General features: G+C 41.5%; 9 protein-coding genes across 11 annotated transcripts in view; 4 read left to right on the top strand and 5 right to left on the bottom strand.

Moving 5' to 3' along the window:
• Positions 1 to 24,795, bottom strand: part of LOC145705589 (uncharacterized) — an 84,371-nt gene that overhangs the window by 44,159 nt on the left and 15,417 nt on the right. The window lies entirely within an intron of this gene.
• Positions 557 to 4,909, top strand: LOC145705721 (uncharacterized). Its single transcript, XM_081783204.1, has 6 exons — positions 557 to 838; positions 880 to 962; positions 1,005 to 2,102; positions 2,141 to 3,669; positions 3,783 to 4,662; positions 4,727 to 4,909. Exons 1-6 carry the CDS (start codon positions 568 to 570, stop codon positions 4,778 to 4,780), a joined length of 3,915 nt encoding a protein of 1,304 aa, XP_081639330.1. The 5' UTR covers positions 557 to 567; the 3' UTR covers positions 4,781 to 4,909.
• On the top strand, positions 7,562 to 9,147 carry LOC145702274 (phospholipase A1-like). Its single transcript, XM_081779491.1, has 3 exons — positions 7,562 to 7,986; positions 8,028 to 8,724; positions 8,768 to 9,147. The coding sequence occupies exons 1-3, from the start codon at positions 7,875 to 7,877 to the stop codon at positions 8,955 to 8,957; spliced, it is 999 nt and encodes a 332-aa protein (XP_081635617.1). The 5' UTR covers positions 7,562 to 7,874; the 3' UTR covers positions 8,958 to 9,147.
• Positions 9,174 to 9,986, top strand: LOC145702272 (uncharacterized). The gene is made up of 3 exons (XM_081779490.1): positions 9,174 to 9,274; positions 9,319 to 9,583; positions 9,630 to 9,986. The coding sequence occupies exons 1-3, from the start codon at positions 9,233 to 9,235 to the stop codon at positions 9,938 to 9,940; spliced, it is 618 nt and encodes a 205-aa protein (XP_081635616.1). The 5' UTR covers positions 9,174 to 9,232; the 3' UTR covers positions 9,941 to 9,986.
• On the bottom strand, positions 10,044 to 12,353 carry LOC145703062 (uncharacterized). The gene is made up of 5 exons (XM_081780375.1): positions 11,619 to 12,353; positions 10,962 to 11,557; positions 10,602 to 10,920; positions 10,272 to 10,552; positions 10,044 to 10,233 (listed from the first exon to the last, which is right to left on the bottom strand). Exons 1-3 carry the CDS (start codon positions 12,327 to 12,329, stop codon positions 10,671 to 10,673), a joined length of 1,557 nt encoding a protein of 518 aa, XP_081636501.1. The 5' UTR covers positions 12,330 to 12,353; the 3' UTR covers positions 10,044 to 10,233; positions 10,272 to 10,552; positions 10,602 to 10,670.
• LOC145702169 (uncharacterized) lies at positions 15,303 to 17,595 on the top strand. 2 transcript variants are annotated; one of them, XM_081779378.1, is made up of 10 exons: positions 15,304 to 15,721; positions 15,980 to 16,096; positions 16,190 to 16,336; positions 16,475 to 16,510; positions 16,590 to 16,643; positions 16,746 to 16,831; positions 16,874 to 16,933; positions 16,985 to 17,094; positions 17,338 to 17,422; positions 17,470 to 17,595. In XM_081779378.1, exons 1-10 carry the CDS (start codon positions 15,696 to 15,698, stop codon positions 17,529 to 17,531), a joined length of 783 nt encoding a protein of 260 aa, XP_081635504.1. In that variant the 5' UTR covers positions 15,304 to 15,695; the 3' UTR covers positions 17,532 to 17,595. The 2 variants fall into 2 exon arrangements, with proteins under 2 accessions (XP_081635505.1, XP_081635504.1); XM_081779379.1 differs by lacking the exon at positions 15,980 to 16,096 and having other exon boundaries at positions 15,303 to 15,721.
• LOC145702168 (uncharacterized) lies at positions 17,569 to 19,506 on the bottom strand. The gene is made up of 5 exons (XM_081779377.1): positions 18,882 to 19,506; positions 18,746 to 18,819; positions 18,549 to 18,651; positions 17,930 to 18,509; positions 17,569 to 17,885 (listed from the first exon to the last, which is right to left on the bottom strand). The coding sequence occupies exons 1-5, from the start codon at positions 19,366 to 19,368 to the stop codon at positions 17,612 to 17,614; spliced, it is 1,518 nt and encodes a 505-aa protein (XP_081635503.1). The 5' UTR covers positions 19,369 to 19,506; the 3' UTR covers positions 17,569 to 17,611.
• LOC145701725 (uncharacterized) lies at positions 21,386 to 22,939 on the bottom strand. The gene is made up of 7 exons (XM_081778942.1): positions 22,894 to 22,939; positions 22,462 to 22,630; positions 22,221 to 22,416; positions 22,045 to 22,179; positions 21,650 to 21,959; positions 21,541 to 21,607; positions 21,386 to 21,494 (listed from the first exon to the last, which is right to left on the bottom strand). The coding sequence occupies exons 1-7, from the start codon at positions 22,937 to 22,939 to the stop codon at positions 21,404 to 21,406; spliced, it is 1,014 nt and encodes a 337-aa protein (XP_081635068.1). The 3' UTR covers positions 21,386 to 21,403.
• LOC145705217 (uncharacterized) lies at positions 22,563 to 24,714 on the bottom strand. 2 transcript variants are annotated; one of them, XR_014134566.1, is made up of 5 exons: positions 24,371 to 24,714; positions 23,890 to 23,986; positions 23,192 to 23,295; positions 22,894 to 23,113; positions 22,575 to 22,848 (listed from the first exon to the last, which is right to left on the bottom strand). XR_014134566.1 is itself a non-coding variant. In XM_081782670.1 (4 exons), the coding sequence occupies exons 1-4, from the start codon at positions 24,497 to 24,499 to the stop codon at positions 22,958 to 22,960; spliced, it is 486 nt and encodes a 161-aa protein (XP_081638796.1). In that variant the 5' UTR covers positions 24,500 to 24,714; the 3' UTR covers positions 22,563 to 22,957. The 2 variants fall into 2 exon arrangements, 1 of the variants encoding a protein (XP_081638796.1); XM_081782670.1 differs by having other exon boundaries at positions 22,563 to 23,113.

Here is a 24,795-nt window from a genome sequence, read left to right as displayed (position 1 = left end):
TCTCTTGAATTATGAAAGAAGTTAACAATGTTTGATTTCGTCCTTGAGTTTTACCAATCAGCTGGTGGCGTCTCGAGTATTTATAAAGCCATAAAAAAGCGATGATATCAGCGCGGAGATTTACGCAATTACAGAACGTAAAGGCGTTTTAAATTTGGACGTCAATTCCGATGACGCTCATCATTTTGGCAGGGTTTCATTAGATTACAATTTTTACGAGGTCAGCTTTACTCCGGATAATGATTGATCCAGAAATCAATTGGTTTATTGTTCTCCGAAGGTCACAGACTTGTGTCCATTACTAATAATTTTTAATGATCATTTAATTATCAACTTTAGATGGTTAGTCATTTCCGCCATGTAGAATTATGACTTTGATTTCTGGCAAACCGGTCAAATTCCAATCAACAGAAAATCACATTCGTAATCTGTTTTCAAAAAGCCGGCGTTTTCCGATGTAGATTGCAAAGAAAACTTTCCTGTTATTTCAAGAGCGGATGAACTCGTGCGGTTGATTCTGGGTTGTCAAAATCTCTTTCATCTTCTTACAGATTTTTTCACCGAGAGATGAAGTTGCTCGCCGCGTTTTTGGCGCAGGGCGTTCTCTCGAATGAAGAAGTCACGAGAATAAGAGTCGATGAGGGAGGGACGGTCACGCTTCCTTGCCAAATTCCTGCTGATGCAGTGTCGCCTGTAGTAGAGTGGTACCAGTCTGATGCTCGGATCGCAAAGAGGCTTGAAGAGCGAGTCAAACTTGTACGATCATCCCCACTTGTTGAGAGAGTCAAAGTCAGCCTCGTTCCTGGATCAGCTGATCTAACCCTCTCTGATGCATCAGGTAAGCAGAAAAAGAAATATTCGCCTTCAAATATTTTCTAGCTATTGATGAGGGAATATACAAGTGCGAAATATATTCTGCGATAACTGGACAAGTAGAAATCATCAACAATATTAATCTTGAGGTAAAGAGCTTTACTAAAATTTATTCGAAACATTTGCCATAGGTTTCAGTACAAGAGTCTTCTGGACAGTTTGATCCGTTGGACATGATAATTGAAGGCTCTGGAATGATGATGGAGTCATCTGGTTCAGACGACGTTCCAGTTGTTGAAATAAGCGAAGATGCCTTGGACGAAAGCTCTGGTGACGCTACCGTCATTCTTGAAGATGAACTCGAGCCTGACGTTGAAAATAGAGGTGAAACTCCAATAATCATTGGCGAAGAAAGCTGTGCCACAGCATGCAACATGAACGAGATCTTCTATAATGGAGAATGTCACGTTGTTGACCTTTGCAGTGTGCTTGGTATTTGCGACGAAAACTCCACTTGTCAAAATAACAAAAATGGTCCCCCCACTTGTCTTCCATTCGACCCATGTTCCGGAAATCCTTGCTCATCAATCGAAGGCTCAACCTGTGTTGGTAAAGGATCAGACTTTTCCTGCATCTGTGAAGACGGTGCAAAGGCAGAAAATGACACATGTGATCGAAATCCTTGCGACAACCTCTCTTGCCAGTCATGTGAGTCTTGCTACAATTTCGAATCTGGTGCGCGCTGCGTGAAAAAATCCGGTTTTGATCATTCCTCACCAACCTGCTCTGATATCGATGAATGCGAACTAGGGTATGATCGATGTGATGTCAAATCTAATTGTATCAATCTTATTGGAAACTATTGGTGTCAGTGTCATGTTGGTTATGCTAAAAACAATGGAAAATGTGCTGATGTCGATGAGTGCGCTGGTGAAAATGACTGCGATCACATTTGCGAGAACACAATCGGCAGCTACTCCTGCTCCTGCAACTCTGGCTACGCTCTTCAATCCGACGGCCGCACTTGTGAAGACATAGACGAATGCGCTGCTGGCATTTGTGGAGACAACGCGAGCTGCGAAAATATTCCTGGAAGCTACGTCTGTGAGTGCGATGAGTTTTACGAGCAAGATTTGGAGAAAGACTTCTTTCACTGTCTTGACGTCGACGAGTGCGCGTTTGACGAGCCTTACTGTGGTGTGAACTCTGACTGCCTTAACAATATCGGCTTTGAACCAACCTGCACATGTCATTCTGGCTACTCGAGTGAAGATGGAAAGAACTGTCAGGTATTTGTTATCGTAGATTGAGTCGTCAATTTTTTTAGGATATTGATGAATGCGCGCTTGTTGGTACATGCATGTGCCGACATGAAAACTGCCAAAACACGATTGGATCATTTGAATGCGTCTGTGATGCTGGCTACGAGTATGATGACCTTGGAAACTGTATCGAAATCGACGAGTGCCTTCTTGAACAATACAAATGCGCTGGAAGCCAAATTTGCGTTGATCATGTTGGATTCGCTGAATGTGTCTGCCCGGTCGGTTACACAGTTGAAGAGCACGGATGTGATGATATCGATGAATGTGCAGAGGAGCCTTGTGCGGAACACGAAATCTGCTTGAACAGCCCTGGTTCATTCAAATGCAAATGTGAGCATGGGTATGAAAAAGTATGCGACGACAACTCTGATGAAGAGGGTTCTGGATCTTGCCCCTGTGAGGATATTGATGAGTGCTCACGAGAAGGACCAAAAATCTGTTCCAGAAGACTCGGACCAAACTCAAATTGCATCAACAGTGATGGCGGTTTTGACTGTGAATGCAAAGCTGGATTTGAGTTAATTGATGGTAAATGCACGGATGTGAACGAATGTGCTGACGAGGACAAAAATAATTGCAGCGAGAATGCAAATTGCTCAAATTCGAAGGGAAGTTTTTCTTGTTCCTGCCAAGGCGGTTATGAAGGCGACGGAATTTCGTGTTCAGATATTGATGAGTGCGCCGTCGAAAACAAATGCCATGCAAATGCGAGCTGCCAAAATGAAAACGGATCTTTCAGCTGCACCTGTGAGTGGGGATATGAGGGCGACGGATTCATGTGCGAGGATATTGACGAATGTGCCTCTGGTGAACACATCTGTGGAACTAACGAAGTCTGCCTCAATATTGTGGGCTCTTACAGGTGTGAATGCCCTGATGGTTTTGATTACACTGACCTTGATGAATGTGTTGACGTGGATGAATGCAGTGTCGGAGACGATAATTGCAGAGACAACTCAAGATGCGTCAATACTATTGGAGGCTTCGAATGTCCTTGTTTGGTTGGTTTTGCTGACGAGAATGGCAAAAATTGTGTAAATATTAACGAGTGTTTGACTGATGCTTGTCCTCCAAATGCACATTGCATCGATACTGAAGGATCTTTCATCTGCGAGTGCAACGATGGCTTTACTGAAGGCGATGCAAATGACTGTGTTGATGTAGATGAGTGCCTTGATGACCCATGCAATCTTTTTGCCGATTGTAAAAATACCGTCGGCAGCTTTTCTTGCGACTGCAGCTCCGGATTCCGCCGCGCTTCTGACGGAATGTGCGAAGATGTCGATGAGTGCGCAACTTCGCCCTGTGATCCCCACGCAAGCTGCTTTAACAAAATGGGCAGCTTTATTTGCATGTGTGACCAAGGATTTGAAGGCGATGGAAAGACCTGCGCTGACATTGACGACTGCGCGACGGTTGACTGTGGGGAAAACACGGAATGCATAAACGTTATCGGATCTTACGAATGCTCATGCTTAGGCGGATTCGAAATCGGCGAAAATGGCTGCGAAAATATCGATGAATGCGCACGGTATGTAAAATTCTCGGATCGGGAGAATTGTGAAAACTCGAATTTCTTTAGCCAAGAGTTCTAAAAAATCATTTCCTGGATAGTTCTCTGACAGTCTTTGAACTCTTATTTAGATCTCCATGTGATGCTAATGAGGTTTGTGTCGATAGCGATGGAAGCTATTCTTGCAACTGCGCGGACGGTTTCATAAGAGAAGATGATGATGAAGAATGCCGAGACATTGATGAATGTGAGAATGATCCATGTGGAGAGAATTCTGTTTGCCGAAACTTTGACGGTAGCTTCAGTTGTTCCTGTCTTGATGGGTACGCTAAGTCGGAGAATAGTGAAGATTGCCTCGATGTAGATGAATGTGCCGATGAAGATGTTTGCAGCAAAAAATCAAATAGTTTCTGCGTCAACAATGAAGGCAGTTTCGTCTGTGACTGCAATCTTGGCTTCACAGAGGTTCTTGGACAGTGCGAAGATAATGATGAATGCTCAACCAACCCTTGTGACGCAAATGCCGAGTGTAAAAACTCAGTAGGAACGTTCGAATGCGAGTGTAGTGAAGGCTTCGAAGGCGACGGCTTCACATGTTCTGATATCGATGAGTGTACGGTCGGAGTATGTGCAGAAGATGTCGAGTGTAGTAACTCTTCTGGATCGTATGAATGTTTCTGTCTTGAGGGCTTTGCGCTTTCTGATGATGAGCAAAACTGTGTCGATGTCGACGAATGTGCAACTGGAGAATCTACCTGCGGAAATAACCAAATCTGTGAAAATGCAGAAGGAAGGTTTTTCTGTGAGTGTGAAAATGGTTATGCCCCAGAAGATGACAACTCCTGTATTGATATTGACGAGTGCCTGAGCGAGAACAAGTGTCACGAACATGCAGTTTGCCTGAACACAGATGGGGACTACGACTGCGAGTGCAAAGAGGGATTTAAAGGTGATGGCGTTGTCTGCAATGACATCAAAGAATGCGAAACGAATCCTTGCGGGGAAAATCAGGCAGAGTTTAAAATATAATTTCAAATTTAATCACTTATTGAATTGATAATTTTGAACTCTGAAGATTTGCATAGAAGAAACAGGCGGATTCAATTGCGAATGCGCCCTTGGATTTTGAATCTGAAGGTGTTTGTGTAGACTTCCCAGAATGTGATGAGAGAATGACTCAAAGTGGCAAAGCCATCTGTTTTGGAACTCATCAAACATGCGTTGAGACGGAAGGCTCATTTGAGTGCGCTTGTGCTGAGGGTTTCTCGATGGAATCGGGAAAATGTGTTGACATTGATGAGTGCGAAAACGATGTCTGCCCAGACCTCTGCGTGAATTTTGTTGGGGGCTATCGGTGCGAATGCAATGTTGGCTTCGGTGTTGTCAACAATAACGAGTGCGCTGATATTGACGAATGTCTCCAAGATGTAGACTCTTCTCTTTGCGTCAAAGACAGCAGCTGTGTCAATGGTATTGGCAGTTACGAGTGTGCTTGCAATCAAGGCTACGAAAAGAATGAAGAAGGTAATTGTATAAACATCGATGAATGTAAGACCGATTTGCACAAATGCTCGCAAAAATGTGTGGACACTGTTGGCTCCTACATTTGCGCTTGCGCTGAAGGATTCACTTTGGCCGAAGATGGAAAGACTTGCGTCGATATTGACGAGTGCGCCGATAGTGGATATTGCGGCGAGAGCGAATGCAAGAATTCGATTGGAAGTTATGAATGTTACTGCCTTGATGGATTCAGACTCAACGCGGGAAGCTGTGAAGATATCGACGAATGCGCACTTTCCCCGTGTGATGATAACGCTGCGTGCAAGAACTACGATGGAAAATTTACATGCACGTGCTTCGAAGGATTTCATGGGGATGGTTTCTCTTGCGAGAAATCTGCGAGTATGGAAAGAGCAGAAATACCGGAAGCACCAGTTTTATGTGAAGATATTTCAAGCTCATCGTCATCTTCTAGGTTTGAGAATACTTTAAAATCAGTATTTCAAGTTTTTCAGTGTGAGCTGTCCTCATGGTTGGTCACCAATCGGAGACGAATGCTTCAAATATTTCAACGAACAGTCAACTTACCACAAGGCTAAGTCAGTTTGCCACCGCTACGGTGCAAAATTGATTCAAGAATGTCCAATCTATGGAACGGTCGTTGATCGACTCAGGCTCAAAAATGAGATTTGGATTGGTCTTGAACGTCTTGATAATGGTAATATAATATTACTAATATTGATCTGAGTCGTTTTATTTTGACATTTTAATTCAGGAAACTGGACTTGGAGCGATGGCGCCGGGAACAAAGATGTTCGTTGGGCGAAGGGGTGGCCGCGAACTGATTCCCGTAGCATGACTGACGATGCTGCAGAGCGAGATTGCGGAGTTCTAGTGATGCGCAATGCTATCATGAACATGGAGTGCGATTTGACCTTCTCTTACATCTGCCAGGCGCCAGCATTAGAATGCGCTCTGCCGCAACAAGATACGTGGCCAGCCGGAGCAGTGGCTCAAACTTCGAATAAACATGCTTTTGCACTCAAGGAAAGCGTCACTTTTGAATGCCCAGAAGGCACAGTTCTCGTCGGGGAAAGGTCCATCACATGCGAAACTGATGGAGAATTCACACCCATTAGCTTTTCATGTGTTAAAGCATGTGATCCACTCCCTTCGGTTCTTGATGCGAAACCTTTGTTACGAGTTTTTGATAATCAAAAATAACTAGTTTCAGATTCTTGAGAATAGAATTCTATTAAAAACTCCGAAAAGTCGTTTGGCGAGGATCTTGGAGTCGGCACAGTAGTCGCCTTCGCATGCTTGAATTTCAACATTAAACCTGTTGGTAATCCAACTATTCGATGCCAAGAGGATGGTACTTGGACAAAGGCTGATTTTAGCTGTTCTTCTGTTTGCCACAGGCCAAATGAACTCCCAAACTCTCTGCAGTATCAGGTAATTGATGTTTCCTGCAGCTAATCTCAATATGAATGAAGCTTATCGGAAAAGATGAGGTTGCTCTGGACACCTCTGCTGATCGATTCAAAGCTGGAGACAAAATCATCTTCCGTTGCAAAGAAGGCTTCAAGATGAAAAACCCAGACCGTCTGTATACTGCGACATGTGAAAAATCCGGCTTCTGGAGCAACCGAAATGTCAAATCTTGCATGCGAGGCTGTCACGCGCATGATGTGCCAGATGTTCCTAACAGTAGAATGTTTGGAAAGAGCAAGAACAGAAGCAGAAGCAATCGAGTACACAAGATTGGGGAAAAGATTCATTTCTTGTGCAAAAAGGGTTACTTTGCTTTATCGCCCAAAGGTGCTCCAGCGCAACCTCCAACGCTCGAGTGCACGAAAAACGGATGGCGACATCAGCACAACTCGGAATGCGTAAGAAGAAATTCAGTAAATAATGAATGATGTGACATTTTTTAGTTCATTAATAATCCAAATCGAAGAAAAGGGAGAAAAGGTCGACAAGGTCGACAAGGCTAAAACTTACTTCTCATGACACTGGATAAAACGGACTTATGGCAACGGAAAACCTGTAAAACTTCATCAACTGACAACTGAATCTCGATAGATTCTGAGTTCAACCCTTCCTTTCTTTATTTTCTTTTTCTTTATTTCAACTGCAATTGGTAATAAATTACCACAAAAACTCAATCACGACCAAAAATTGTCGCCATTAAAATAATAAGACCCTTCTTTTATTCTGTGCTCAAGGGAATTAGCTCCTCTGTTCTGTTACTTGAAAGATAGATTCGAGAATTTGAGGAGGTAAGGCTTGTTTTTGAAAATTTTTATATGCATTTGAATCCAGATTCAACATCCCTGAATAAATAAAACCGAGTGGATCCTCGCCTGGTCATTTCGCGTTTTAAATTACTTTGACCTCGAGCCTCGGGGGTATTACCTCGTTGTGTAACGCCTCTGCGCTGAAAAAAAACCTTTTTCAATTTTGAAGAGAAAGACTTTCAGGAAGAAAGAAAGGAAAATGGGCGCCCTTGAAATCTGCAAATTTGTTTAGATCCCGCCCGCGAGAGAAACTATACAGACTGATGGATGAGAACGACGTTAATATGCCGCTGCTGAGTCCTAGGAAAGTCCAATTTAATTTAAATACATCGCGATAAAGCTTTATATCCATATAAAATTCATTGAACATTGAACAGTTCCCAAAGTGATGAGGAAAGAGGAGAAAGAAAAAGTGAAGAAAATATGTGCAAAAGATACATATTGACTCTGGGAAAGCAATTTTCAAAACACAGGAAGATCATAATAATAATATCATGCGTATTTACCTTCGTCGGCGCATTTCTTGCAATATTCTGTAAGAAATTTACATTTTATTTTTTATAAAAAATATCTTAGTCGTATCATTCCTGAACTACCACTGCCTAAACCTAGAAACCCACGATGTGGATTTGACTGCTTCGTTAAAATTTTACGACGGCGGATCGAACCTTACATTACTCAACTTTCCAGAGCAATACAACGATGAACAAAATTGCAGTATTGGAACACTTATCGGCATTCACGGATACGGAGATGCTTACAATACAGATTGGCTTGCCTACACAGCCGTGACGTTTTTTAATGAGACGGAAAACGAGGGATGGTGTTTTTTCTCCATGGACTGGGATGAAATCGCGCAGTACAACTACATAGCCTCCGCGAAGAAAGTACGATCTCTTGGCTTCTGGCTTTCTGAAACCATCCAAAAGCATAACCAAATATTTGATCCATCCTCTATCCAAATTATCGGTCATTCATTGGGCGCGCATATAGCCGGTTTTACCGGGAAAGAATTCTTCGCCGCTACTGGAATCAAGATCTCAAAAATATCGGGCTTGGACCCAGCTGGACCGCTTTTCCAAACGTGTGACGACCATCATCGATTGTCAACTCAGGATGCTGATCATGTACTCACCGTCATCACCAATTCTGGCTACTTGTTTCATAATGGATTGGTACAGTCCTTGCAAGTAGGTAAATCAAATCTGATCGTTAATGGCGGAGTAAGACAACCAGGATGCGGCTACTTCGAAAACGCATGTTCCCACAATAGGTAGCTAGAATTATTCAAGACAGTAATCTTCATACGTATTCAGAGCTCCTTGGGCTTGGCTCTTGAATGCTCAGTTCGGCTGCGTTCTGGAGCAAGATGATGGACCGCTGGTTGATGGAAAGTTCTTTGGACCCAACAAGCTGAAAATTTTGCTTGGAGATTTTACTCTCCAGACAAGAGAAGAAGATAGTTTAATTTACTGTGACCTATATGAAGATTATTTTCCACCTTGACGGCTTCAATCAAAACATTTTAACTATTAATAAAACGCTCTTGTTGCGAAATCGTTCGAAATTCATTGTTGAGAAATTTTAATACGCCGTCTAAACAAACAACTCAACCTTGGCCTCTCCAAAACATGCATTCTGCGCGACTCAAGCCGCAGTTTTCAAACTATTTATAGACTTAGTCTGCCAAAATATGTACTTGCCAAGGTTGTGCGTTGGTAGTAGACTATAAAAATGACGGTTTCTTGCTGCTCAATACCAACGGTGTCGTTTTTATCGAAATGAAGCTTGCACTTTTTGTTTTGGGAGCAGTTGCTGCTCAGGTAAGATACCATTCCTCGTGGATCGCCGTTTGAACCTTGTTAAGTACGAGTATGACGACTTTGGATACAAAAAGAAGAAGAACGGCGCATCCAACCCCTTCCACTGGAAGAATGGAGAGACAGATCCCTGTGGATGCACCAATACTCCCCGAAACTCTCCCGATGCCTTCGGCGTTTGCAACATGACTGCGACTGAACTCGCCAACCTCCCTTCAAACAAGCAGAAGGTCCAAAGGGCCCATGTCCGAATCTGGTGGACCTGCCCACGAACTGCTGAGCAAGGTGGCGATGTCAGTGTCCTCTACACTGGTAAGTTTGGCAATAATAAAACTCTGCAAACTTTCTTCAATTTCAGATCGATGCAAACGACTGAAGAAAAGACCTCTTTCCACCACCTTCCCGGAATGGCCTAGCCCATGCGGAGACATTTCCGGCAGTTGCAAGTGCCAAAACGGTATGACAACTTTGATGAGCGAGGCCGCTTGGGCTGGTGCATCATTTGAGTGCATTGATGATGGACGAAAGCACTCGACTTACAGAATTACCTGCGCTGATGGAACCACATCTGCTGAAGGTCGAGTCAAGTGCAAGAACAATTTTGTTCGCCGAATGAATGGAGATCTCCGCAACTTCTCATGTGCTGGAAGAGGAAATAAGAGAGGATAATGACTGCGTTCTTCGAAATGAATAAATTCTGGTGTTCAAAATTTGATCATTTTTATTCAAACAAAATTCTATACATAATGTACAAGGTTTTTAATTCTTATTTTTTACAAATTGCCCTCTAGTTCATTTGCTTCTTCGGCCCATTTGTTTGGTTTCGATCCACCGGAACTGCTTCCTGTTCCAGTTCCTGTAGCCTCTCCATTTGTCGATCCGGAATCTGTTGAAGTTGAGCTTGATGTTTCTTTTCCGTTGTTTTTGTCGGTCTGGACGAACTCAGGCCGGAAGATTTGAATCTTAGAATGATGAATTCGTGAAGATCTTTAAAGACTACCTTAGCTTGATATGTAATTCCTCCATCAGTCATGCACTCTCCATTCGATCGGATTGTCCCATCTTCTTCGCAGCAATTCTTCGAAGCGTAGTACATCTTGTAGAATCCATCGTGATCGCCGCAACAATGAGGATCCTCGGGAAACTCTGTGGCATTACGCCTCTCGCACCTTGTGTCTCTATAATTTTGGTACTTGGGCCTAATTGTAAAATTTTTCAAAGTGTTAGCGAGCTTCTTATCGCACTCGCAAATGGAGCGCTCCAGTGTGCCGACGTCGTTTGCTAAATTGTTCGCGTTAGAATTTTGATAAGTATGTTATTGTTAGATTACCGCAGGTCTGTGTATCTACGTCGTAGAAATATTTGGGCAGTTCAAGGTCCCCTACTTCGGACAGGCTAGTCAGATCGACATCCTTTCAAAGTTCAATTTATACTTCGAAATAAGGAATAATTTGGGGCACTTTGGCGTGTTTTGTTTGAACCTTTCCTTTGCGCATCTTATGCATGTTTTCCATCTAGAGAGAGCCTTGTCAGTGAGATCAACTGGTTTTCCAATATTGCTATGGAAAGGATCGAGAAGATTTCGCCCAGCACAGCCGTAATCAGTCAGTTCTCGATGACCGAATTCCGGGGCGATGAGATTCAACATACTAAAAGATTCATAAAATGTGATCTACCAAGTATCGGTCACCTGAAAACATCATCGACGTAATCGGACATCTTTAGAGAAATGCATCTTCGTTCAGTTTGTCTACCAGCTTTGTCAATCGCCAAGAAACAGAAGCCATGAAGTTTTTGCTCTCGCTGTTTCAGTGTTGGAGTCCAGGTACATGAAGCACGTCCAGTTGTTTTGTCAATATCAGTGCAGACCATTCCTTGCGGCGAGTTGAACTGGAAACGGCTCAGATCGTACTTTGGTTCAAGATCTTGGTAGTAAAATGCTCGCACGTCGATTTTGACCGTTCCGGTGACGTTGATCTGCGCTCCTGCTTCTGGCGATGGTGGAATGAGCTGTGGAGGCTCGTCGCAGTAGTAGAAATTGCCGGTATCAGGATTTATTCCTGGGACCTCTCGTCGCTCTCTCACCAACTCGTGGTGATCATCATGGCCGTGGAAAACATCGCCCCAGAAAAATGCTTCTGATTGTTCAATTTCTTCGTCAAAAATTCCCATCGATCGACCAGTCACTTCGACGTAGCTTCCTGAATATTGAGGCTCCCAGACTGAAGCAAGAAATTGAACTGGGATCGAAGACTTGATATTTTCGTTTTCGTCGAAATCCTCGACCTAAAATACAAATTTATAAAACTTAAAGTTAAAAAATGATAAAGAAGATATTCCAAGGTACCTGGATCGCGATTGGTTTTACTCCGGATGTGGTTGTGTCAATTGTTCCATCATAGTTGAGGACGCATGTTTCCTCATCAAGACTCAAGGAAGTGTAGTCTCCTTTGAAGTAATTTGCACTTTTTGCCTCGGCCTCAGTACTCCATCTGCATCGAATCGTGTCATTGTCTTTGTCCTCCGGATTCAGCGCCAGTGATTGATTTGGGCAGCCGGTCATGACTCGCCAGATTGGGGGAACCTTGACCTGTGGAGAATTGTTTTCTGTATCGTAATATCTTGCGTAGAGCTTGAATGGGCCGTCTTCGATAACTTCTCCTTTGTCATCCTTCAAGTCGACCCAGCAACAGTTTTGGAAGTAGTACTCGAACGATTCAGCTGGCTTCGGAATAGGCTCATCGATCGTACCATAACACCACTGCGAGTTGAGATGCCCCTGATTTTCTATATCTGTTACGACGTAAGTAGCATTCTGGATAGATACAGTTGTATTTGTAGAGGTGATAATGGAGTGCTCGTATTCCATCGTCGACGATTGTTTTCCCTTTCTCACGTGCCAGAAGTTGCAAGCCGGATCGTAGCCGGAAAATCCTCGTCGGTAATTCAAAGTTCTCGATAGGACCAACTCGGAATCATCCTTTTGTGAGAACTGAAAACTCCCGGATCGGAAGTGACTTGCACTAGCTGTTAGCACTAGAGACGACTTTAGTAACATCTTCTTTCTTTATCTTTTTAAAATGTTAAATAATTGGTAGTTTTGATTTGGTGAAGGGAGATGATTTTAGCGGGTTTATATGCGCGCTTTTTTCGAGAGCGCGCAGGGGGCGCTCTTAGTCGAGCGCGAAAATATTTCTAGCACAAGTTGTATAAGCGTTGAACTATACGATTTTATAGTGTCAGGAGGATTTTTGACGAGAATATATACAATCAAAATGACTAAGATGCATCTTGGTGCAATTATCTACTCTCAACATAGATTTCATTAGATTCGTGATATTTTCTAAAAATATTACCTCACACTTGCACTCCAACTCTTGGAATGTACTACGAGCATGTTTTCAATTGATCAATTGACCGATGAAAGACGTCTTACTAAAACTTGTGAAGAAGTACGGTGGTCTTTTTGCACATTGATCAATTCATAGTTTTTCTTAATATAAGAAGTTTCTCTAAAATTTAAAGATGAAGCAAGCATAACAATGATGCATCTCGTAGTAGCTGAAATTCACATGTTTCTGACGTGAAAACAAGCATCCGATACCTGGGCGTGAGAAGAAAATATTTTCACGAGAATTTTCTTTGATCGGATATAAAAGAATATCGTTGAAGAAATAACATTTTCGCCCGTCTTTGATGAACGTTCAATCCGATTATGATCAAGCTGGACAAAAAATCATTGTTTCTCTGTCTAAAAATTATTGTGCCGGGTACTTGTTCGCGCAAAATTGGTCTGTTTACAAACACCATGTTCAACTTTGATAGAACCGTTCACCCTACACACGTAAATCGACATATATTATAAACGTTCTCACAAGATGCGTGATAACTTGTCTATAAATTTTGGTAAAAATCATCGCATTTTGGGCTTAACGCAGATTTCAATTCGATGTTTGGGGGAAACGGGTTATTTCTATTTACTACAGGAGAGAATTTTCTTAATGTTGAAGCAGTACTTTTTCTGGTAAATCTCATTTCCCTTCTCCTTACCATGTTGGATTGAGGTAATCTTTCAGATGATTCGTCTAAAACGTGATTTAGTATAAATGAAACCACAACCACAACATCCTTCAGTACCGCAACTACCTGGTCCACACCAGAATGGTACGAAAACGTGGGTATAGAGGAAGAAGTGGTTGAAAAACCGACGCATGAATGCCTTTACCATGACTCGACCGCTCTTGCTCGACAGTTAAATATTCGTCTTCCGGGAGCCGGGTATGTTTGGAGCGATTGGAGTTGTACGGAAAATGCCTGTCGTAAAGATTTGAAAGATTGGATAAAAATTGCAATTGAACGAATTTACATTATTTGCCCTAAATTCTATAAGAATCGATTAACTACCGCTTGACTGAAACAAACTTTCTTCTGAAGTTACTTGCAGATGTCGCTTCTTACGTTTTGGGGGATGTAAAAGGGATGTAGTAGGGTCTTTGGAGTGAGCTGTGAGCGGAATTCGAGAATGTTTGGGTTTTAGAAAGTCAAAATTCGCGGCGGTCTTGAACCCAAATCAGGATGTTTTTGGTCTCGCCCCGGCCTAAGTAGAGCGTAACGATCCAGAAGTATGAAAATGAGAATTGATAATGATTCAATTCGCCCTTCCGTCGCATTTTTCGACACCTCACAAATTTGCCCAAGGATCAGAACCGTCGAAAGTGAACTCTGATTGAAGTCTGAAGCCGCCGGCCTGGATGATGATTTACGGTCGATAAATTCAAACACAAATTAGCGAGCTGCGCAAACTGTCCTTGTTGTTGAAACGCTGTCAGCGGAGATTCTTTTCGGCATGTTCGGAGAGTACTTAGAGCACGTTTGGTTGATAACTGCTTACGTAGGATAAGCTACCACTTTTCCTTTCAAATAAAAATTTTGACGAAACGCAAATATCCGTTTCAAGAGTTCATTTAATGAACTCAATAGTTCAAACTTTTCAGTTGCAAACTGAAAAATCTAAATTGAATTAATTTGGGAAACTTTTATGGGAAACTATGAAGATTAAATTTGAGTCCATCAGCTTTTTGTATTTGATTTGAAATTTTGAAGTGGCTTAGATTGATCCGATTCGACTACAATAATCTTTCCCCAAACTTGTTATGAACCAAGAAAATCGTACTTTTGATGAATTTTTCTTCCCCCATCATTTTTTTAAAGCCTGAGAAAAGAACTGATTTATGGGATAGATTCTTTATCAACTCGGTGACACACAAATTTGCTTTTAACAGTCCTGCTGTCAGTTCAGGCGTTAGGACAAATATGAATTTTGGAGATGCGGGGAAGCGATATCGCTAAGGAACGTAGACGCCTTAATTTTCTTATAAAAGTGAGAAAAAAATCGAATAATTTAAATTCACCATTTTGTCACCGGAAGAAACTAGAAAGCTGGCGACTTCAAGTCCATAATCAGAGAAAGATGGTGCCAAAAATGACAAGAGCGAAAACAGTCAGAACCGGAACTGATCAAAGAAAAACTCCACAGAGTTAGAATTGCGACTCTCACTATTACAGTCAACAAAGAGATTTCCCAAGAAAATGTTACTTCAGAGATGATGTGAAAGCTGAGAAAAATTATTCGTTTCGTAAGTTTAAAAAATCAACACTTCTCTAAATTAAATTATTCAAATTTCATCTAAATTTAAATGGTTCTGAAGATTCGTTCAAAGACTAGTTTTTGGCTTAGTTTTCTAGCTTAGATTTAACAGCTATTCTGATCAAATAATCTTTTATATAAAGGATTCTCAGCCGTGTAATCGTAAAATTTTTGGTTATGAAATTTTAGATGAACGCCGAAAAAGTTCATCAAACTCAAAAATCATTTAGATCAGTTAGTTTTAATCAAGGATCATAAACTTAATTTTCATGTTCATCAAACTCATCGCAACCAAGAACGATCCAGCTTCATAGAAACCGACCAGAGACCACGAAAACGCATCAAATTCAATTCCAACTTCAGCAACTTTCGATTTGCAGCCTTGTCAAAATTCAGGATTAGTGAAGTAACAAATTTACGTTTTTGGCTCCAGAAAAATCAACACAGCGCTCGATCTGTTTCTATCTCTTGCAGTACGAGAGTTAGCTGCGTTTTGATAGCGTCTAAACAAAATCTGGGGCAATTGAAAGACAGTAGCTCTGGCATTCTTCGTCTTATCGTCCCCGGCCCAAATTTGCTCATATTTTTGTTCTAGCTGGCCAAATTGTAACTGTGACGGGCGAGATAACGCTGTGCATGTTTATTCGACAATCTGTCCACTTTGACGTTACTGATTCTGTCTACATTTCCTTTTCAGAACTTTTCTTTTTCGAATTTTGCGAGATTTTTTGCTTGAAACAAACAAATTTGGGTCATTGACGCCGCTTTACCGGGAAAATGCGGCTGCGATTTTTGGACGAAAGGTACGTTCCAACGGGCAATTACTGTAATGAGGGGCTTAGATCTCATTGAGGGCATTTTCAAGGAGTACAAAAATACAGACCTCCTAAGGTTCATCTCGTCCTTGCACGTTTTTCGCCTCAATATCAAATAGATTGTGATTTTTGAGGAAAACCGTGAAATATATTTTCCCTGCCACTCAAAATCACAAGTTGTCAAAACCACAATTTGAGCCTTTTTTGTGAACGTGTTGATTTTTGTGGGGCGAGCAAGTGTTTTAGGCTACGCGCTCAAAACGCAGAAGAGGCCCGTAAATTACCGGATATTAAAGATGGGGCTTCGGAGAAATCGACAGAGTATAAACCCGCTTCGAAAAGAAGGGCTACTGTTGGAGAAGCGTAAGTATGACTGAGTTTTTTCATCATTTTTTATTGTTTTTTTTAAATTTTTGTTCATTTTGTTTTCAAAATTTCGATGATTTCCATTTTCAGCTTGTTAAAATCCGGCGACAACGAGAATCAAGATCCAAAGAAAGAAGGCGAAGATAGTGTGCCCGAAATCAAAACTGAAAGACGCAAAAGTATTTACAGAGATGGACAGGGCAGACTCTCCCTGCGTCGACTTTCACTGATCATGCAGTAAGTACCACTTGAAGTGAACACCTGTGTTCTCATAAAAATCAAGATCGTATTTATTTCCGCGAGAGTGGAATTGGTTTTACACTTGTGAAAAATAGCTAAAATGGACGAATTTTTGGATAATTTGGATATTTTTAGAGATGAGATCAACCAGCGAAAGAGAATTACAGTCAGGAAAGATTTTCTATAGACGATTTACAAGCTGGCTCAAGGAATATTTATGAAAAAAGTCACTTGAAAAATCGAAAATAAGACTCACCGAGTACCACAAAGAATTCGCCATGGACACTAAGTTTGCCGAGTACAGGTTGGTACAAATATCGCTTATCGTCCCATTTCCTCAAGCCGTTGACAAGTCCTGGAGATTAGAGCTATCCCAGGAAACAAGTTCCTCACAGTGAATATTTAGGCAGCGGCGACAATCGCAAATTCCTTTTGACATAAGAGTTGGAATCAAAAAGACTCAGGAGCGAGTTGAACCGACTTTTAAAATGGGTAAAAAATTTGGTTTTGTTTAAATTTCATTCTAGTTTTCAGAGCCTGATGAAAAGCCGGATATAAAGGCAATAAAATTTATGATGAGCCGGATCCTAAAAAGTAAGTGCTTTCAGGTTCAATATGCCACAGTTATTGTAATAACCCATTCAGAAAAATGCACCAGCATGAGCCGTACAAACCCAACGCCGCTAAGAGCCAACGAAGAGTTACACAACCAAATTAAGAATATCCTGCCAACACGATACCGACTCATTGTGCAGGTAAAACAAAATGCCTGAATATTTTTCGCTGCCTTGCACAAATTGCGATGCGTGGTACTTTGCATAATGGGGAGAACAGATCACAAATTTCTCGCATATTTGAGGACACATTGTGGCTTGTGTAGACATACTTACTGTTATTAAATTTGAGGGGTCCGTCATAAGTTGTCTTATTTGGCTTATTTTGGATTGGTTTGGAAAACAACTACCTTATAAAATAGTTTTTTTAATAACTGTTATTAGGTAATATCAGTTCGTGATGAAGGACAAACGTTCCGAAGTGCCTCCAATTTTCTGTGGAATCCAAAATACGACTATTACGTCTCAGGTAGGACTGATAAGACTGACAAGAGGACAACAAGAGTACTTCTTTAGTCGAGGTCAAACATGGAAATCTTATTTTGCACGGAAGCTGCTTCCTCATTTACTTGGAGTAAACAACAAACATATGCATTTTTTTATCTCTACTGCAAATTTATAAATAACAAATTGCTTCTTTTTTTTTGATTTAATTTCTTTAGCATCTGAGACTGTTTTGTCGTTTCTTGGTGAGCTTCGGCTTCCAGTTTCCTTTTGCACATTTGAATGTCGTATTGATCTTTCTGGGTTTGTTTGGGTTCGATGTTGGACAGTAGAAGTTGCAGTAATTGATGTTGAACCAATTATCAGGGTAACAGAAAGCAATTTCGTTAGAAAAACTTCTGAATTGATTCTTGTCCCCCACAAAGCTTCCGAAATCTGACATCGTTCTTTCTGACCTTCCACAGTCCAAATATGGGTTGTCTTCCTCTCTGAAATAATGAAATGACTTTTATATCACAACCTGTATTTGTACCTGTATTCGCTCCAAGAGATAGACTTGAAAACAGTATCTTCTGGGATGGCCTGTCTTCCGAACGACCATTTACCTCTGCTGCACTTGGGAAACTTGAAAGGCCAGACAATATCATCACCATCTGCTGGATGAAGCTCACACTTGTAATTAGAGCATTCAGCTCTGATTCCAGCTTCCAAGGCGGTCGGCCACGCTTCGTAAAAATTACCACAATTGGCTGTTGATCCTTTTGGGTAAGCAATGAGTTTGTTTCCTTGATAGTTCGGGCGATTTCCTTGGCACCAGATCCTTTTCGGAAAAACTTCGTGCCTCGACGGGTCTTTTGCTTCTAAATTGCAAGTGTTTCCAGAGCAGTTGAAATCAATATTGTCTGTATCGACTTCATTATAAAAATCGGTCAACGCCCCGCAGTTCGTGAAAACTCCTGTGTCTTCGGCACAGGTGATGACGGTGCCGCTCAAGAAAGGATTCCAGTTCCGTCGGCGAACATCGCAGTTAACTTCGCTCACGGAAGGAGTGAGTCCTGGTTGAGTACAGTGAACGGTACACATTTCCCAACTGCAGTCCAGAACGGCCCCACCTTTTGATAAAAATCATTCATTTATATTTCATATAATACCTTGAATTATGAAATAGTTCTCTGGGTCGGGGCATTGTGGATTCACGAATGTTGATTTGTCTTGGATTGTGCTCTGGATCCAGTCGACAAAAGCGCTTGTTCTTTTCCGTGATGCATAAGGTTCGCGCACATATTAAATTTATAATTTTTGTTATAATTTAATTTATAATTACATATTAAAGTCAGTCACGGTTCCTAGCATAGACACCTGGACGGCCTTCACGTCCACATCCTTCTCCCCAGGAGACGACTCCTCGAAGTACTTTATCGAGTTAACCACTGACTCAATTATCAATATATTTCATTTTCGATCGCAACTCTTTCCTGGATTAGTATGGCCATTGACGGTTGTCGATTTCTCCAAGCAAATCATAGGTCCGCCTGAGTCCCCTTGGCATGCATCGATTCCACCCTCAAGATGACCGAAGCAGCTCATCACATCGCGCCGGTAATACTCATTGATTCGTCCGTGAACTTCTCTAGTATATGCAGCCTCGCATGTTTCGTTTTTCAGAGCGTTGACTTTTGCGTCTTGAAGAATCGTCGGCAAGCTCATGTACCAGCCTTCTTGGCGATATCCCCATCCGGCGACAAAACAGTCATTGTTGTCTCCTTGTTCATTTCCGACGAAATCTGGGTAAAGAGACTCGAGAGATTCTCCTTGTTTTGGGAGACATGCAGGTTGGACAGTTTCTCCGTAGCTCAGCCTTTTCTTCAGTCGGAGGAGGCAGATGTCGTTGAGGACTGTTTCCGAACGATCGTAACCTGGGTGCGGAATGATTTCAGCAATCTCAGAGCATTGCTCAAAATCGTCCTTCATGTTTTTCACGTCTCGGCCAAAGCACAGCTCTTTGCCGTCAAAGTACTCAACCGGAATAGTACAGCAATGCGCTGCAGTCAAAGCCCAATCAGAAGCAATCAATGTCGAACCGCAACCATAAAAGTATCCGATCCAGCGCCAAGCATTCACTTGCGCATTCTCTCCGCCAATAATTCGGCTTTGCGGCTCATTTACTTGAACACCTCGACGAAATGAGGGTGAATCGAGGGTTTGGTCGTCGCACCAGTAGCCTCCATCGAGCCAACCCTTGTCTCGGACACTGCTGTCTCCGCTCAAAGTTAGGCTTTCACTTCCGATATCCCATGTGGCTTTCAGTGGATTTTTGAGAGCCTTATCTTATTTTTGGTCAATAATATTTTTCTTAGACATGATGAAAATCGAAAGAATTCATCTTGAATCATAATTTTTGGCCATTCCGTAAGCCCTAGTAAACTCTTTTTTCTCCTTCTTGTTCTTCCCTGCTGCCACGAAGCCAGCAATCACAAAGCTCTAAAGTTCAGAATCAATCTCTGTTATTAAAAATATTTATTTATACCAGCTTCATCTTGTGGAAACGTTTTTGATGGAAAACTATTTTGGGGACATTTGATGCTGGGTGTAGAATTCTTATCGGGAAAAGGCATGTGCAGCAGGTGAGAGCAGTCAGCTTTCTTCTAAATGATAGTCAAACATTATCAGCCTATTTTCTAAAACGAGTTCAATTTCGCACGTGTCTGACATGCATTCTGCGCATTTTAAGTCCGAGATTTCTTTCAGCGTATTTTAAGCACCTAGAAGAGTTGCTAAAAGCATCAGTATTAATTCGCGAAACAGTATTAAAAATGACAGGGGGCATGAGTGGGCAGCCTGTGCGTGAATGATAAATGAGCATTAATTTGCGTTAGTTTCACCAGTTACTTACTGAAGATTTCATATCTTTTTTTATTTAGAGGATGAAACTAAGTCTTGGGTAAGTTTTAAAACTAAGAAAGAGTTTTTAAACTCTAAGTTACTGTTTAAAAATCATGAAAAGATTTGAACAGCAATCAAAAATATATGCAAAACGGTCAATAGAGTTTAAAGCTGACATAACGTCGAACATGGAAGATAGATATGCAATGTCGATAGTGATAATTTTTCTCAATACACAGTTATTTAAAATGTCTGTCTTCCCGACAAACAGCCATTTAAGCAGGACAAGTTCCATGTATAATATCTTCGGAAACTCAGAAGAAGAGTAAGTCCGCTAATTATATTTTCATTCAAACAAAGAAGCATACTTTTTGAGTCTTTGAGTGCCCCCATCTAAACTTACTTTATTTTCGTCAGAGCTCAATTAGTCCGCATAAAGAATTCTGTTCAGAGAAAAGTAGATAAGAAGCAAACTGGCAACTTTAACAAAAGATATCCGATTTTGAATTCAGAGGAGGATTTTTTACAATGAATATGTTCAGTAACAGTGAAGACATAGAAGATGCACGTCACTGGATGGGCAGTTCCGCGGGTCGAGAGAACCATTGCTTGAAATTGGCTATTTTGCTCATTAGTCTGATCATTATGACGGCTGCGCCAGGGATCGTGCTTTTGATCATTGAAGAGGCGAAACTTACAAGTAAGATTCAATCTTTAATTTATTCTCGACGACATTACTCAGAGTAATTTACTCTGGTCGTTTTGTTCCTTTTACTTCTTGTCATCATCATGGCTGCAGGGCGAGAAGGTCATGTATAATACAGTATGTTATCTGTTATACAGACGTATGGTTCAATTTGACCTGATAAAGTGCGCATAAGCTACTGAGTGATGACCCAAATTTATGACTGAATATTCACTTGACAGAAGTTTTAATAATTTATTCAAGAAAAGGAAGATTTCCGCGAAACGGACACCTTCAAATGCCTCCAAAACGTCAACAATATGAGCTGCCTCACAAATAAATGAAAATCTGCAGCACGATCAAAGCTGCGCCCAAATCATCTTATCTGCTGTATACAAGAACATAATAAATCGAATATCTCAAATATTTAGTGCATGTTTATTCACAAAGAACGGCGAGTGGGATTTTCGATGGAATTTGCGCCACTGGCGGGCGCTGAGGTATTGCTGGCACAGCTAATGGAGATGTCCTAAAACAGTTTGAAGAGAGAGAATTTTTTTAACATTGATTGGTACCTGAGACCACCATTTGGTCGATCAGGTTGGTCCGCGGCTGACATAGACGTGTGTCTTGGAATTTTGACTAAAACGATTTTAAGCGCTTGTAAAATGCATCAAAGCTGACCTTGGAGACGATCAACGACTTCCGGTCGCTTAGGGGTAGAAACTGAGAGCGCTCGGCTAGCAGGGTTGTTCGTTTTAAGCGTAGAGCTGCTCACGTCAATGAAGAAAACATCATCATCTTCCTTCTCCGCGTTGGAGTTGTTTCTGGCGTAGTCTTCTAAAATAATCATGCGTTTGGGAGACCACTCGTCGACTGAATTCTCGACGGCAGGCTTTGAGGTAGCTATATTCTTGAGCAGAGCGTTTTGAGGCGGCTTGTACATCTTCTGTTGGTGATAGTCGAAGATGTGTGTTTGCGTGATAAACATTAGCTAGAAAATAAGGGTTGGGCGGTGATTTAACAAAATCCGTATTGTAAAAATAAATTTGCAAGAAATTAACTACTGTAGTTCTTACCAAATAACGAGCACGTTTGTGCGAGAGGCAAGAAAATACGAGTTTTCGGCAGGCAGGTTGATCTTCTTGGCGGAGCACGAATTTCTTATTTGAAATTCGGAAAGAGCATATTTGCGACCATTTGAAGTCAAAAAGCTAAAATTGAAATCTGAAGAAAATAAAAAGAGTTCCTTTACCTTTGTAGGAATTGAGTTTCGAGGAGTTGGTTTGAAAAATCGGATCCCGCCTAAGGCAATGTCGATTCTTGCTGCGGGGACTTTGCCGAGTTTGTTTTTGTATAAGAGGTAGCTGTTGCCTGTAGTATCTTCAATCTTGGAGGCAGCTTCGATGAAATCAAGTTGAGCTTGAAATTTGCTCTTTCCGCGTAAATTTCTGAACAGTTCATTTTCAGCTTAGAAGTGTTTTGATAACACTTACCTGTGCAAATGGCCGAGACACTTGCGCAGGAATCGCTCGCGCCCGAGTTCTAGCACTTTTTGATCGGAGAAGACCCAGGGAGGGAGGAAGTGAGCCAAACGAAAATAAGCACTCCCGGGACGCTTTAGATACGGCTCAGCGCTGTTTTTATTAGATAAGCAGACATTTACTTACTAAAATGGGAACTTTTTCCTTGTTACTAGGAATTTAAGAGTTCTGAAAAATGATTGAACATCATCGATTCCGGATTGTACGTCGCGAGGATCTCAAGAATCTCCCCGGAAGTTGTTCCATTTTGTTTAGCGCTAAATATGCGCCGCGCATTTCCGGCGAAAATCTCTGAGCCGCTGCCTGGAACTTGCTGGGATCCTGGTCGCCATACTCCGACTATAATTTCAACATTCCAGAGCTAATGAGACCCAATCAACAAACCTGCAGCGCGAAGGCAACCGTCTCCATAATTTGCTCTAATGGCCATATTACATTTGACTCAGACTCAGTTCAGAAAAAAAGAATGAAAGGTAGAGAGTAGAACTTTAAGAAAAGAAATGAACCGTTTCTTGGCGAGTTTATTCTTTATGGAGAGATAATAGTATCTGCGGCTTCCAGCGTCAAGCAGCTGCATTTCTGGATGCACGACAAAAAATTGCACCTAAACCAATCTCTCTAACGAATTTTCAAATAACGAAACCAACAATTTTGTCGAGCTATCTTTATAAGATAATTTTACCTTGAGATGAACGTCAAAAGGCTTTGGGTCTTTCCCATCTTTCCAGCCCTTAGGTGCCTCGTCTCCGATCGCCTTGTCTTTCTGCAGAAAATACAACTCTCCGTCTAAAATTCTCAAATTATCATAGCTCGCCAATTCCAATATCTTATCACTCTTACTCTCTAAGATAGCAAGATAAGCCGATAGGCACTAGAGTTTTCGATATCACAGGAGCATGTGCGTTTAATCCCCCAAAAGCCGGGTTGAGCTTTTTAAAATTCAACAGCGTGGAGAGTGTTTCTGCTTCTGAGATTTATTTACCGCAAGCAATGGCGACACAGTTATCAGATATTCAAAAAGTCGAATGCAAAGAAAATCGTTTGATCTTCAAAGCATTCTGTCTCACAGACAGGAAATTCTTCTACCATCGCTTGCATTACCGTAGCTGCGAAAATCTTCATGAACATTTATTTAAGCCCAAACAGAGCTTTTAAACTTTGCTCAATCTTGTTTTACACGATCCGCTCAAAATTCAAATCATGTTTAACCCGACACTGGATAATTACGTTTTTCACTTGTGGCGCATAAATTATGCAGCTGTCTATTCTTTTTTTTATAAAGTTTACGAAAGATCGTCTATTGCGGCTCATCTCCTATGTTGCGGCAATAGCAAAAGATCAAAGGAAGAAATGGGAAATGCATTGGTCACGGAGATTTACCTTTCTCTTTTGCCAATCCGAAAATGTAATTTTGGCGAATCTCCAGATCAGGAACTCGGCAGATCTCAAGCAGCACGGTTTTGACCGTCCATCTGGGCTGAATTCAGAATATTTACGAACAAGTTATTTATTCGACAAGGTGCGTGGTGGGGCAGAGAAATAAGTACGTGTGAATTTTTGGCCGCAATTATCCGACACCGCCTTGTTTCGAAGAGTCGCTTGTTCGCATCTCAATCAATTTTATGCTAATTAAATCAAGTCCCGAATATAATTGCAGTATAAGCTCTATTGAGGACTGAGTCTGACGTCTAAATTATTATGGATTGATGCATTGACTACATCCGATCTTGACAAACGATTAAGAAACTTGATCTTCAAACCACTCGAAAAATCGAGTTTCAAACTGTGTTATAACTCATTTTCCCCAGCTAGCAAGACAAGAACCCCTTGGTATTTCACTCCGAAAGCCTGAAAAACTCACATCAACCGTCAAAGTCGCCGTCCTGCTCCCATCAATCGTCGCTTCTAATTCAATTCTTATCGTGCGCCGTTCCACCCGTTTGCGCATCTTGTCTCTACTGAAAAACATTCTCTTTGCCTTTTCCAACATTTTTCATCTTCCCAACTCTCTCTGAAGAAAAAAAAGTTTTCCAAATTTCTGAGTCGGCCTCGAAAGGGTTTTCTCCGACTGAGAATTTTTCAACTGAAATATAGCGGAGTAGGGAGGACATGCCCACAAGCGGGGATAAAGCTAAACCAACAGAGAGTCCAGCTATATCACACAAAGCTCCTTTCAAACAACCTTAAACACTGTACAGTACCCGGCAGCATTAAGTTCTAAGACGACGGCTTATGCCCAAGCAGAAATTTATTTACGCCCGGATCAATTTAAATACCTAAAATGCG

The sequence above is a fragment of the Oikopleura dioica genome, chromosome PAR (genome assembly GCF_907165135.1).
Source record: "Oikopleura dioica chromosome PAR, OKI2018_I68_1.0, whole genome shotgun sequence".
Taxonomy (NCBI): domain Eukaryota; kingdom Metazoa; phylum Chordata; class Appendicularia; order Copelata; family Oikopleuridae; genus Oikopleura; species Oikopleura dioica.
Note: the sequence above shows the minus strand (reverse complement) of the source record. Positions and strands in the feature narration are given on the sequence as shown.

What these genes read in the sequence shown, in the direction of transcription:
- LOC145703062 (XM_081780375.1), bottom strand. Translation starts at nt 12,329, where the DNA reads ATGTTACTAAAGTCGTCTCTAGTGCTAACAGCTAGTGCAAGTCACTTC. An exon ending in TAAAACCAATCGCGATCCAG is followed by an intron (nt 11,558 to 11,618) that starts GTACCTTGGAAT and finishes TTTGTATTTTAG; the next exon opens with GTCGAGGATTTCGACGAAAA. An exon ending in TACGTCGATGATGTTTTCAG is followed by an intron (nt 10,921 to 10,961) that starts GTGACCGATACT and finishes TGAATCTTTTAG; the next exon opens with TATGTTGAATCTCATCGCCC.
- LOC145705217 (XM_081782670.1), bottom strand. Translation starts at nt 24,499, where the DNA reads ATGTTGGAAAAGGCAAAGAGAATGTTTTTCAGTAGAGACAAGATGCGC. An exon ending in CGGATTGGCAAAAGAGAAAG is followed by an intron (nt 23,296 to 23,889) that starts GTAAATCTCCGT and finishes TGAGAATTTTAG; the next exon opens with ACGGAGAGTTGTATTTTCTG. An exon ending in CTTTTGACGTTCATCTCAAG is followed by an intron (nt 23,114 to 23,191) that starts GTAAAATTATCT and finishes AGATTGGTTTAG; the next exon opens with GTGCAATTTTTTGTCGTGCA.
- LOC145702169 (XM_081779378.1), top strand. Translation starts at nt 15,696, where the DNA reads ATGCGGCTGCGATTTTTGGACGAAAG. An exon ending in CGAAAGAGAATTACAGTCAG is followed by an intron (nt 16,511 to 16,589) that starts GAAAGATTTTCT and finishes ATCGAAAATAAG; the next exon opens with ACTCACCGAGTACCACAAAG. An exon ending in TGAACCGACTTTTAAAATGG is followed by an intron (nt 16,832 to 16,873) that starts GTAAAAAATTTG and finishes TCTAGTTTTCAG; the next exon opens with AGCCTGATGAAAAGCCGGAT.
- LOC145705721 (XM_081783204.1), top strand. Translation starts at nt 568, where the DNA reads ATGAAGTTGCTCGCCGCGTTTTTGGCGCAGGGCGTTCTCTCGAATGAA. An exon ending in TCAACAATATTAATCTTGAG is followed by an intron (nt 963 to 1,004) that starts GTAAAGAGCTTT and finishes CATTTGCCATAG; the next exon opens with GTTTCAGTACAAGAGTCTTC. An exon ending in ATCCTTGCGGGGAAAATCAG is followed by an intron (nt 4,663 to 4,726) that starts GCAGAGTTTAAA and finishes TGAACTCTGAAG; the next exon opens with ATTTGCATAGAAGAAACAGG.
- LOC145702272 (XM_081779490.1), top strand. Translation starts at nt 9,233, where the DNA reads ATGAAGCTTGCACTTTTTGTTTTGGGAGCAGTTGCTGCTCAG. An exon ending in TGGGAGCAGTTGCTGCTCAG is followed by an intron (nt 9,275 to 9,318) that starts GTAAGATACCAT and finishes AACCTTGTTAAG; the next exon opens with TACGAGTATGACGACTTTGG. An exon ending in TGTCAGTGTCCTCTACACTG is followed by an intron (nt 9,584 to 9,629) that starts GTAAGTTTGGCA and finishes CTTCAATTTCAG; the next exon opens with ATCGATGCAAACGACTGAAG.
- LOC145701725 (XM_081778942.1), bottom strand. Translation starts at nt 22,939, where the DNA reads ATGGCCATTAGAGCAAATTATGGAGACGGTTGCCTTCGCGCTGCAG. An exon ending in TGTCTCGGCCATTTGCACAG is followed by an intron (nt 22,417 to 22,461) that starts GTAAGTGTTATC and finishes TGAACTGTTCAG; the next exon opens with AAATTTACGCGGAAAGAGCA. An exon ending in GAAACTCAATTCCTACAAAG is followed by an intron (nt 22,180 to 22,220) that starts GTAAAGGAACTC and finishes TTTCAATTTTAG; the next exon opens with CTTTTTGACTTCAAATGGTC.
- LOC145702274 (XM_081779491.1), top strand. Translation starts at nt 7,875, where the DNA reads ATGTGCAAAAGATACATATTGACTCTGGGAAAGCAATTTTCAAAACAC. An exon ending in CGCATTTCTTGCAATATTCT is followed by an intron (nt 7,987 to 8,027) that starts GTAAGAAATTTA and finishes AAAATATCTTAG; the next exon opens with TCGTATCATTCCTGAACTAC. An exon ending in AACGCATGTTCCCACAATAG is followed by an intron (nt 8,725 to 8,767) that starts GTAGCTAGAATT and finishes ATACGTATTCAG; the next exon opens with AGCTCCTTGGGCTTGGCTCT.
- LOC145702168 (XM_081779377.1), bottom strand. Translation starts at nt 19,368, where the DNA reads ATGAAGGACGATTTTGAGCAATGCTCTGAGATTGCTGAAATCATTCCG. An exon ending in GCCGTCCAGGTGTCTATGCT is followed by an intron (nt 18,652 to 18,745) that starts AGGAACCGTGAC and finishes GCATCACGGAAA; the next exon opens with AGAACAAGCGCTTTTGTCGA. An exon ending in GAACTATTTCATAATTCAAG is followed by an intron (nt 18,510 to 18,548) that starts GTATTATATGAA and finishes TTTTATCAAAAG; the next exon opens with GTGGGGCCGTTCTGGACTGC.